This window comes from Ascaphus truei, chromosome 19 (assembly GCF_040206685.1).
Source record: "Ascaphus truei isolate aAscTru1 chromosome 19, aAscTru1.hap1, whole genome shotgun sequence".
Classification (NCBI taxonomy): domain Eukaryota; kingdom Metazoa; phylum Chordata; class Amphibia; order Anura; family Ascaphidae; genus Ascaphus; species Ascaphus truei.
The window spans coordinates 11,852,333-11,865,355 of NC_134501.1; the positions used below are offsets into that span (position 1 = coordinate 11,852,333).

General features: G+C 44.9%; 1 protein-coding gene across 3 annotated transcripts in view; it reads left to right on the forward strand.

Moving 5' to 3' along the window:
• VAC14 (VAC14 component of PIKFYVE complex) overlaps positions 1-13,023 on the forward strand; it is a 76,163-nt gene that overhangs the window by 22,110 nt on the left and 41,030 nt on the right. For all 3 annotated transcript variants that reach the window (XM_075576579.1, XM_075576581.1, XM_075576580.1), the window contains exons 10-11: positions 4,428-4,482; positions 11,213-11,357. In XM_075576579.1, the coding sequence (XP_075432694.1) occupies positions 4,428-4,482; positions 11,213-11,357 (200 nt within the window). The remainder of the gene's footprint in view (positions 1-4,427; positions 4,483-11,212; positions 11,358-13,023) is intronic.

Sequence of the window (13,023 nt, forward strand, 5' to 3'; positions counted from 1 at the left end):
TGGTTCTTTACAGTCTCTGCTAATGTGTCCGTAGCTGAGATATCTCCTTCCTGCACTAAACACGCGCACTGAGGTTTTGTTATTGGGCCCGCAAGATTTGTCGACCATATTGAATTTAAAAAAAGGGAAGGATAACACGGGCAGCTAAACCAACGAGTATCTGGGGTGCAGCTCCAGCGGCCCCAAAATATGTCTTTAAAAATCTGAGAGATTTGAAATGTTTTTTTTTGTTTTTTTTTTTGTTTTTTTAAAGTTGCACATAACCCATTCAAAGCATCGTTGCCTTTAGTTCAGTTTAGTCCTAGGTAGGACTTCATCTTCAATTGCCTTTTCTGTGCCTACTCTGCTGATTACACATCACACTCATTTACACTGTCGCACAATAATGTATCAGCTGCATGCAAATTAAAGAGCAGCTGTAGCATTGGTGGTTCAGTGGTAGAATTCTCGCCTGCCACGCGGGAGGCCCGGGTTCGATTCCCGGCCAATGCATAGGCACATTTTTCTTGTTGGTGAAATTGCAATGTAAAGTATACCTAACACGTATCTGTCTGGGTATTTATATAGTAGGGAGAGAAACTTTCCTGCTCCAGATTATACATATTAACCAGAGGAACTCACTGTAATACATTTTTGGTTACTTTTGCAATTATCGAAAGATTAAAGCAGCGGTCCAACCTGCCTTTCCCCCCCTCCCCTTTTAATACGCGCATCAATACAATCCACACAATGATAAGTAATTAGCTAAGTTGCCGATAGATCCGTTTTCCTGTGATCAATCGGCGAAGATTTGTCTCGGGCGCTCACTAAATAGCTGCAGGGGAGTATTGACTCAGTATCTGGGACTTTGTAAATTGTTCCTATAGAAACAAAAAAAGGCTTGTTACATTATAATGCATTCAAAATATCATTCAGAGTTGTGGGTTTTTTTTGTTTTTTTTAAAATGCATGCTACAAGTATTTTCTCGTGGTACAGAACAGATTAATTTAAAAAAAATAACACGTAGGATATTGCTTGGTCTGCAGCTTTAATAACTACCGTTTTACTAGTTGGGATTTGATAAAGATGGTAAAATCTTTCCAAAACTTCCAGGTATTCTTTTATTATTTATTATTATTAATAAAGGATGCACTAAACTTGTTTGGAGCATTACGACTGTTATAGTTAACTTTTTAGTTGTGGGTAGGGTTTCCTATTTAAATGCTGTGTCTCTGAGCAGGGCTGCCGAAAGCTTTCCTGGGGCCCAGGTCCCTTATTCAGGTATTGACACACAGACCATGCTTTAGTTAATTTAATTTAACTTTGTTGCCAGATATTTATTTCGTACACAAAATATGTTCACTGTAAATATGCAAATATACACACTCTGATGCACATACACAAACCAAGTCTCCCTGTTATGTGCATGTGTGTTTTCCTATGTAGGACAGTCACTGTCATAATCTTGCTTACGTCTCTAATTATTCTCAGTACTCCTTGCCTTTCTCTGGCTGCTGCCTATCCTGCTCTTGTGGTACTGTAGGGCTCAAATATCTCACTGACATATGCGAGCACATTTACTTTGTGTATGAGGTTTGAGACAGGCGGTTGCAACTGGCTGCTGCTTTTCTCGGTCTGAGTTATGCTGATGTGGCATAATGAGTTTCAGATAGTTCATTGAAACCATACACGTTTTTCCCTATGAGACAGCAGGCTGCAGCTTTACAGTCAGCTGTAGCATTGGTGGTTCAGTGGTAGAATTCTCGCCTGCCACGCGGGAGGCCCGGGTTCGATTCCCGGCCAATGCATAGGCATTGTTTTTTCTTATTTGTTTCTTATTTCTTATGATTATATAATGGAATTAATAATAATTTTTAAAGTGACAAACTAGGAGAAAATTATTTATGCATTCTCTCGCCCATCTCTCACGCCCACTTCTCTCTCCCGCGCACTCACTCGCCCCTCTTACATTCCGCTAACTCCTCCAAAGCGCGCACACAGCTCTCCTCCTCTCCTCCCCTCCCCCCCAAGACACACATCAGTGACATTTGCGTTAATGGTTTTTTTGTTCCGCCATTCAGCGGTAGTACTGATAATATCTGATTGGCTTGTATAGTGATATCATATATTTCTGCTCTTTCTATTTTGGGGAGCAGGTTCTCAACTGTGAACATGTCAACCCGGGAGTAAGGTGTGTGTGTGTGTGTGTGTGTGTGTGTGTGTGTGTGTGTGTGTGTGTGTGTGTGTCTCTAAAATGTGTAGTCCTGCTCTTTGAGGTGGACTTCTCTCCATGTCTGCCAGCTGAAGGTCATTCATGACACTGGGCAAGGGTTTGGTCTCTGTCTGGATTCATGACCATATTAAAATCACTTCCCAGTACAAGGATGCCTTTTTTTATGGATTGTAGTTGAGCACTAACTTTGTTGAAGAATGGGCTTGTAGAGGAGTTGGGGGCATATATATTGGCCATGGTTACCCTTCTAGGTATCTACCAGAAATAGATATCTTCTCTCCTTAATCTTTCTGTGCCTGTATGTTGGCTTTAACAATATGGCCGCCTCTCGGGGGGGATAAATACACCTGGGTGTAATGTTTATGACGGTAAGAAGGGGTTGATCTTGTGCTTTGTGTTTCCTGTAGGTAAATGTCTGTTGCTTCCTGTAATTAGAAAGTGCTAATCTCCGTGTATTTTGGGACCGTTGAACCCCTTAAAGTTATGGGAGATACGTTTCAGGCAAGACATTGATATTATCAGGTGTGCGAGGTCAGTAGCGGGGATGTAGCCCGACTTCTCGCGAGCCTGTGTAGGGCTGGGAGAGGAGGAGACCAATTGTATGGGCCGACAGGGACAACATGGGGGTTGGGGTTACGTGGAGGCCTTGGGGGAAACAGTGGGTGAAGCGGAGGCCGGAGGGGAAAGAGTGGGTGATGCGGGGGAAGTGGGGTGCACACTGAGCCGCGATGTTGCAGCTGAAGATTGGAGCTTCTGTCGTCTTCTCCGGTCAGCGGCATTCTGTTAAATACTAAGAACTAATATTTAGTGCAGGAGAGGAGTGGTCAGTGTTTGTCACTGTCATAAACCAGTTAATCTAAGGGAGCAGCAAGAACCCCTGCCGTGAGGCGGTTACGTACCTGCTCCCTCTGCATCAGGTAGAGAAGAGGAGAGCTGGATGCTGCGCTCGGACCAGAGGATGACTTGATGCTCAATGCTCTTGTATTGGCTGTGAATTGAACCCTGAACCCCCGAGAAGTCTACCACTGAACCCACCAATGCCGCAGATGTGACAAATGTTAAAGAAATCATTGTCATACACACATATACACACACATATACACACACATATACACATACACACATACACACACACACACACACACACACACACACACACACACACACACACACACACACACACACACACACATACATATACACACACATACACAATACGTTTGAGATCATTGATTAGACAGGTCTTTACAGTGAGCTGTGTTGCTGTAGCATTGGGGGTTCAGTGGTAGAATTCCCGCCTGCCACTCACCTGAATCTTTAATAAAAAAATCTTTAAATGGGTGCACGTGAGCCATTCAAAGCATCACTGCCTTAAATTCCCTTTAGTGCTAGGTAGGGCTGCGTCTTTAAATGCCTTCTCTGTGTCTGAGCCCCTGCATACTCTGCTGATGTGGCATGGGCTCAACTGTAGCTCTGGCACATCATACGTGTGAACATAGTCTCTCCCGAGAATGAGGCAGCTGTTTGTAGTACGTGTAACAGCTGTAGCATTGGTGGTTCAGTGGTAGAATTCTCGCCTGCCACGCGGGAGGCCCGGGTTCGATTCCCGGCCAATGCATAGGCAATATTTTTTTCGTTTACATGGGGTTTTTATGGCATTAGTGTAGTTTAGATATACAGCCTGTTCTGATCTTTTCAGGCTTTCAATATATTCTTTTTAAATAGCATTAATGCTTATGTTGAAATATCCTCCCTAGATGAACATGAATATGAATCCTGATATGGCGTATATTTATGCATACTGTATGCGTTCCACACATCGGAAGTGGCGCCGATCGATTCCGGAATTGCGTCTGCACAAGTACTTTATTAAAAAAGTGCATCATTTTTTTTTTTTAAAGTAACTTTTTAAATCAGAAATACATATTGAATATTAATATTCACAACTTGACTTCCTACTGTTATAGTCATTACATTAAAAGGCTGTGTAGTTATAGCCAAGAGGCTTGTTTTATTGCTGTGGTTCCATTGTTCAGACGTTTTAATTAGAATTTAAATGCATATAGGAGTTATTGAGGCGTTTGCGCTCCTGCAGTGTCATTCCGGTAACATGCCTATCCAAGCACGGTGTTACTTTGCCTGATTATGCCTTTCTACGCTGTAGGTGTCAGCCGTTTCTCACCCCACTAACCTGAATGTTCCCTCTCTCTGCAGGAATGCTGGATACAGACTCCTGCTTTGACAACACCAGTGTCTTTGCTCCTGCCAGGTGAGACAGGTTGTTAAGTTTTATTACCAATTTCAGGTGGGCAGAGGGAAGATACTACTGCTGATGTGGCAGAGCCAGAATGAATGTTATTTAACCACAAAGGGTTAAAGTCCCACGAAGTAAAAGCACGGTAAAGTTTACACCGGGTTTCCCCTAAAAGCAATATGATAAATAATTAAGAACATGCATATTAACAAACATTGGCATCCAGCATGCAATGAAGAGTGTCACTTTAACAATTCGCACCATGTCCAAAGCCGTGCAAGATCATACAATAGATCATGAGTGGCCAACTCCAGTCCTCAAGGGCCACCAACAGGTCAGGTTTTCAGGGTATCCCTGCTTCAGCACAGGTGGCTCCATATGCATCTCAGCAAGACCAAAGGGATGCTCAACAAACGTGCCAAGTCTGCGAAGATTGGAATAAATGGAATGAAACTACATGTCGAAAACGGTCTACCTTCTCCAGCAAATAGCACTGGATGGGAACATTTTGGAATTTAAAACAATAGGAGAATGAAGATGGGATGGAGACATTTGAAAGAAACAAGGCAATATTTCAAGGGAACCGTCACTGTGCCTAAAAGAAGAAAGCCTTCGACCCGTGTATTCTGCCCTTGCTCACTTATGGATGTGAAACTTGGACCCTGATTGTGAAGTATGGAGAGACACCATTTAAGTAGCCATGCTTTTAGAATTCAAAATCGTGCATTGAGGAAGAAACCGTCATTTAACTCCTTTCGTCAATGAATAGAGATGAATTGTGAAAGCCGAGTGCGCCTTGGATTTGGGGGATAGGATGATTAAGGTTATGTGTGAACAACTAACCAAAATGATCATGTCCATTAGGGACAATGTCAATTATGCATGTGTACTCTTGAACAAAGTCCTCTTTCGCTGTGCGCACAATTTTTGATCAAGTACATGATCCAACAATAAATGGGGCCCAGTGAGAGAAGAATTTCTTGGCATCCAGTACATTTTAGAGCAAGAACTTGTTCAAAAATGATGATGCCAAGTTTGCTGTCACGCCACCCAAAGTGTGTGCTGCAGTGTGTCTCCGATCTCTGAACAGTTCCCTGGTATTTTTGGGGTCACGACTTTGAATCCTCGCAACGAGATCCGTCGTTGGGCCCAACTTGTATTTGCTGAATATTTTTGTTTTCAGAGCTGGGAGTCTTTCTGAGAAATACCACAGGCGAGCTTCTAACAGAGGCACGTGTGGTAACCATGCACAAGCCGTTCCTTAGCTCCACAGCCCTAAAGAACGGTTGACATGTGCTGAGAAAGTGCTGGGCGCAGAATGCTGCGGGGACCACGAGTCCTTACATGGAAGAACTTATTTATTCTTATTTTTGGCGCCCGGTGCATAGGAAGATAAAGCGACAAGTTCACAAGAGGTGCTGGCACCGGGAGTACAAGTCGGGTACACTCGCTTCAAATGTAATGTTCTTAATACTAAGCCCGCAATGTCCTTTCTAATATGATCCATGGCAGGATCTGCATTACTGCAAACGGAGTAAATATATTTTCTGTGCATCCCTTTTCCAGGAAGTACCAATGATTCAGGAGGGGCGAGGGGGTTGGAGAAGGGGTGAGAGGTGGGGAGGGGGAGAAAGAGACTCCTTTCTGCTTTTGTGCCTAAAGTTAAAGGTATTGTAGTTGTGAGTCTCGCTCATTTGTATGTATGTGTGAATGTATATCATTATATAGTGCCCACAGTGTACTCCGCGCTTTACAAACGAGACCATAGAATACAGGGAATGATACTACAATAAGTGCAGCACACAAAATCTGACAATAGGAAAGGAGTAAGGCCTCGGCCATGGTTAATCCTGGTGCGTGTCGGCGGGCGGGCCAGTGACGTCACGGAGCTGGTTCGCCCTCATTGGGCGAACCGCTCACGTGACCGGCCCTGCGCTCCGGCAAGCGCGAAGATTTAAAATTTCCCTAAGACCTGCGCTTCCGCGCGCTTGCGGAAGCGTAGGCGAGCCCCTACTAAAGCCGCTCTCATTGCGGCTGTAGGGGCTCAGTGCCGAGCGGAAGCGCGCCTCCGCCCGCAAGCACTAAACATGGACGCGGCCTTCGTCTCGCTGATTTGAAACTGAGTCGTTTTTCATTATTGGCACCATGATTCTCACTCCGTTTGATCGAAGTTGTTTCATCGATGTAATTTTTGGCCTGGCAAGGACCCTCCTATCTTACATATTTGGTTCCTCTGCTCTTTATGGATATCTGGGGGGGGGGGCACACTGCAGTATCTTGCACTCGACACACGGTGGCAGTGCTGTGCCGTCCCATGTGGACTACCCTACAACAATCACGCATACAAAAGCACTTTGTGTATAGTAGCATGCCTGACCTGTTCATTTACTCTCGCCTGCATTTTGACAGTTATAGTATAACATCCTTTTATTTAAGAATCTTTCCTGACATGGTGTGCAGATCCTGTATTCCTCTTGAGCTGAAAAAAGGGAGGGGGGACATTTCAGGCTCTGGGCTGCAAAGAATATGTTGTACATTATCATTATAATGATATAATGATATATAATGATATAATGATAGAGTATATTTAGGATACTTGATATGTTGTTCTGCAGCAGGAATGCGCAAACTGGGGGGGCACAGGATTTTGTTTAAGGGGGGCGCCGGGAGAGGAACTTGGCAGTGGATGGCGGGAGAAGAGGACAGAGGGCCGCCAGAGTGGGAGCAGGGCGGCAGAGGGTTGGGCGGCGGGAGTGAAGCGGAGCCGGTGCAAAGCGGGATGACCGGGGGGGAGGAGCGCACCCCAGGGGTCCGACCCGGACATCTTCACTGACATCCGGTGTCTGCCGCTGCTACTGTGTGCTCCTCCCCGGCTGTCGTCCTCCTCGGCTGCCCGGCTCCGCGCTGGCAGTGCTCCGTCCAATTCTCCCGCCACCACCCATCTCCTGTCCCAATGGTCCTCCTTTCCCACGGTCCTCCTCCACCACGATCCTCCTCCACCGAAGCCAGGTAGGCGCTGGTAAGGGGGAGAGAGGAGAGAGGTGAGGGAGGAGATGATGAAGGGAATATGGGGGGGGAGAAAGGGGATGCATTGGGCATAGAAATAATTTAAAATAATATTATAGTCCGTAATATCTTAGCATCTTATACCACTACACTGATTTTGTCATGTTTTGCTGTTATAAAAATTTTGAGATGCAAGTATTGTTACATATTTGTATTCACATTTATTTTGTATACTGATTTAATAAAGGTTTTTTTTTTTTCTTGTGATTTGGATTACATCAGACTGAAGGGGACCCAACTAATATCCCGAATGAAAAAGGGGTGGGGGTTGGGGGTTCCCCGTAAAAAGTTGGCTCACCCCTGCTCTACAACACAACTTGACTCGTGATCAGAAGATTTTGATCCAGTCCTTTCTTTGTAACGGATCCCAATGCATTGTAATTCATAGTATTAAATTCCTGCTTAGTAGGCTATGTGGGGTGTGGGGCGCTCGCTCATTTTAAAGGGGGGCCTGCAATGCATCTTTATCACAGCGAAATGGATTGGTCTTTTTAACGTTGGCTTTATATGGTTGGTAATGTGTTCATACTCTGTGTTCTCGGGGGCATGACTTGTTGTGTCTGTTTGCGCTGGCTTGTCTTTATTTGGTATGTTATACTGTTTGTCAGGGGTGTCAAACTCGGTCCTCAAGGGCCAGCAACAGGCCAGGTTTTATGGATATCCTTCAGCACAGGTAGCTCAATCTGTGGTCAGAAGGAGCAGACACCGGCATTTAAACCAGGTTCCCCTGCTTCAGTCCGTGCCTTGACTCACTGAGCCACTCCCCATAACGTAGTAGCTACATCCTAGGGCACTCAAAGGGTTAAACGTCTGATTTTCCAAAATTCTACCACGGTGTGTTTCCGAAACCGGGGCAACGGCAAATCTACCCGGGGGGACACAGCGTAAGCCCAAAATAATGGCACGAAGGACAATTCAGTCAAATGTCTCCATGTGTTTTTGTCATCAGGCCAGGAGAAACTCCCAACTCTCCCTTCTTCCCTTGGGATATTTTATGTATGTTGCATTTTTGCCCATGCAGAAGCCATATTTATATCCTCCTGTATGTACTGTATATATTTCTGTTTGGAAGCCGCCTTGTCCTTCATACATTCACAGCACAGATCAGAGAAAGCTCTCGCTGCTCAATGGCAATCAGTGGGAAACAAAGCGGTATCATACTAGGCACTTAATTATTGAATCCCTATTCCTTTGAATGGAGCTGAACTCTCCCTGAGCGAGGGGAAGACTGCTTCACAGCATATTGAAGAGAAGCGTTACATACATGTTGCGTGGGATTGGCGCTTTTAAGTGACAGAGAAAGCATCCATATTCACCAACTAATAGTAATCACGTCAAGTACAGAAACCTAAAAAGAGCAATATTCGCACTGTGACAATAAGAATGTAATTCTGGTTTGTGCTCCAAAAGAAGAGCAATTCTCAGTGCCCATGAAGTGAATTTATTTTTTTAATTAATATTTTCACAGCTTCAATATATATATATATATAATTTTCCCTTTTTCTCGCACACATATGCTGATTAGCGTGGGATCTGGGCCATTGCCAGGTTTGCAGCTCTGCTGTCGCTTGATGTTACATAGAACTAGAGCAATGCAGCATAACGCATAGCTCGCTATCTGTCCACGTGGGGTCCGGCACACATGCTGTCTGGGTTCTGATACCAGCTCAGAATGCAGCCGCACTTCTGGAACATTCATTGCAGCATCATCCATTACCATGTCAGGAAGCCAGCATTTGCATAGCCATGGCCCGCTTAGCATGATAATACACGGATTAAATGCTACCCTGTTGTTGCCTCTTCCGGTTAAGAAATGCCCAATTAAACACATTAGCCCCTCTGCGGCTGTGAGGCTGTACACATGCGGCTATTTCTGCGTTATTTCATTCTTGCGCTGAGTGTGTCATCGGGCAATACAGGAAATGTTTGTAAGGCACAAAAGTAATTATTGGGAGAAATGAATTCCGGATCTGACGAGCTGGGGTTAATGTAATCTGATCGTTATGGTGCGAGTCGGATGCAAGGGGAATAAGTGTAGGTTAATTAGATGCCTTCAATGTATATGTATCAATGTGTCGTTTGGAGTGTAGCGGGAGGGAGAGTATTGTGTGTGTGTGTGTGTGTGTGTGTGTGTGTGTGTATGTATATATATATATTAAACTTTCAAGTAGTGTACCCCCTGAAGAAGGTCCCCCTGGGGGACTGAAACGTCGGGCATATGTGTGCTTTTTGGACCCAATAAACCACCTTTTGTTATTATCTCTTGAGCTGTGCCGGTATATTGGATCTCTAGGGATCCTTATAGACTGTGTGTGTGTGTGTGTGTAATCTACTCCAGCAGGAGCAGACACAAGACAGCACTCAAAGGTAAATAAGAAAACTTGTATTCAAAAATAAACATAGCACAAACATGACCAACGTTTCGGTCCTCGTGGGACCTTCCTCAGGGTGATGCGGAGGACCGAAACGTTGGTCATGTTTGTGCTATGTTTATTTTTGAATACAAGTTTTCTTACTTACCTTTGAGTGCTGTCTTGTGTCTGCTCCTGCTGGAGTGGATTACTTTTCTCTTACTATTGGTATAGGACATGCACCGCAAACTATTTATGGTATTGGGAGTGCCGGCTGCCCCATTTTGTTTTTTATATATATATATATATATATATATATATATATATATATATATATATATATATATATATATATATATATATATATATATATATACATACACACACACACACACACACACACACACACACACACACACACACACACACACACACACACACACACACACACACACACACACACACTACTTGAAGGTTTAGTATGGGATAATATGCAGGAACGCCTAATGAATAACAAAATCATTAGTAATAGTCAGCATGGATTTATGAAGGATAAGTCGTGCCAAAGTAACCTTATTAGTATCTTTGTGGAGGTAACTCAGAATTTAGACCAGGGTAATGCAGTTGATTTGGACTAAATTTAGTAAAGGCTTTTGATATGGTTCCTCACAAGCTTATTATGCAAAATATAAGAAATTATTCTATGTAAAAATATTGGATTGAAAACTGGTTGAAGGATAGATAACAGAGGGTTGTGTCATAAATGGAACCTTTCCAGGTTGGGTAAAGTTGTGAGCGGAGTACCTCAGGGATTGGTACTGGGACACTGCTTTTAAACGTGTTTATTAATGACCTTGAGGTTGGCAGAGAGAGCAAAGTCTCCATCTTTGCTGATGACACTAAATTGTGTAAGGTAGTAAAATCAGAGCAGGATGTAATTTCTCTCCAGAAGGACTTGGATAGACTGAAAACTTGGGCAGATAAATGGCAGGTGAGCTTTAATACAAATGTATGTATGTATATCTTTATTTATATAGGGCCATCCATGTACATAGCGCTTCACAGCAGTAATACACGAAACATAATAATGGATGAAAATACTATAAATACACATATAGAATAAGTATCTGTTGTCTAAATTTAACATAGGTTGAACTTGATGGACGTACGTCTTTTTTTTTCTTTTCTTCTACCCCCTAAAATATGTAACTACTGTATGTAACTGTAACTATATTGAACTTCACCTTTCCTTTTTCTTGGCTCATGGTCTCTGCTTATGTTGCTAAGTTCCCATATCTCGTGTATATCTCACCATGCCCTCCTTCCAGCCCACAGCCAGGCGCCGTGACCCTGAATCTGGATGGAATTGTCCAAGTGTTGGATCGCCACCTTCACGACTCCTCAACTGGGATGATGACGAGAATCTGCGTGCTGAAATGGCTCTACCACCTCTACATCAAGACACCCCGCAAGGTGGCTTTGTTATTCTTCATATTAATTTGTGGTATTGTACGAGAATCCAACGTGCATTCAATACACGTCCCTCACTTCAGAAGGTAGAAGATTAGGCACTGGAAGTGCGGCAGGACATCAGGTGGTCACACAGCTCAGAAGGTAGAAGGTTAGGCACTGGAAGTGCGGCAGGACATCAGGTGGTCACACAGCTCAGAAGGTAGAAGGTTAGGCACTGGAAGTGCGGCAGGACATCAGGTGGTCACACAGCTCAGAAAGTAGAAGGTTAGGCACTGGAAGTGCGGCAGGACATCAGGTGGTCACACAGCTCAGAAGGTAGAAGGTTAGGCACTGGAAGTGCGGCAGGACATCAGGTGGTCACACAGCTCAGAAGGTAGAAGGTTCGGCACTGGAAGTGCGGCAGGACATCAGGTGGTCACACAGCTCAGAAGGTAGAAGGTTAGGCACTGGAAGTGCGGCAGGACATCAGGTGGTCACACAGCTCAGAAGGTAGAAGGTTAGACACAGGAAGTGCGGCAGGACATCAGATGGTCACACAGCTCAGAAGGTAGAAGGTTAGGCACTGGAAGTGCGGCAGGACATCAGGTGGTCACACAGCTCAGAAGGTAGAAGGTTAGGCACTGGAAGTGCGGCAGGACATCAGGTGGTCACACAGCTCAGAAGGTAGAAGGTTAGGCACTGGAAGTGCGGCAGGACATCAGGTGGTCACACAGCTCAGAAGGTAGAAGGTTAGGCACTGGAAGTGCGGCAGGACATCAGGTGGTCACACAGCTCAGAAGGTTAGGCACTGGAAGTGTGGCAGGACATCAGGTGGTCACACAGCTCAGAAGGTAGAAGGTTAGGCACTGGAAGTGTGGCAGGACATCAGGTGGTCACACAGCTCAGAAGGTTAGGCACTGGAAGTGTGGCAGGACATCAGGTGGTCACACAGCTCAGAAGGTAGAAGGTTAGGCACTGGAAGTGCGGCAGGACATCAGGTGGTCACACAGCTCAGAAGGTAGAAGGTTAGGCACTGGAAGTGCGGCAGGACATCAGGTGGTCACACAGCTCAGAAGGTAGAAGGTTAGGCACTGGAAGTGCGGCAGGACATCAGATGGTCACACAGCTCAGAAGGTAGAAGGTTAGGCACTGGAAGTGCGGCAGGACATCAGGTGGTCACACAGCTCAGAAGGTAGAAGGTTAGGCACTGGAAGTGCGGCAGGACATCAGGTGGTCACACAGCTCAGAAGGTAGAAGGTTAGGCACTGGAAGTGAGGCAGGACATCAGGTGGTCACACAGCTCAGAAGCAGGTCACATGTGCCTTTGAAGTTTTGTATATGAAGTTTTGAATGTTTGATTCTTAAAGAGACATTTGTAAATCTCAGAAGTTAGCCGCATGTACGATTTGAGGCGGACTGGGTAGGCGTGGGCAACTCCTCCTTTCCTCAAAGGTCAGGTTTTCAGGATAACCCTGCTTCAGCACAGGTGGCTCACAAGCCACAGATTGAACCACCTGTGCTGAAGCAGGGATATCCGGAAAACCTGACCTCGGTGGCCCTTGAGGACTGGACCTGCCCACCCCTGATGTAGGGTGAAGTTACATGATGCTCCTATGATAACGGCATGTATACAATTCTGCACCTCCATGTCCCTGGTTTCTTAGTAATATAACTCGGCCAGGTCGCT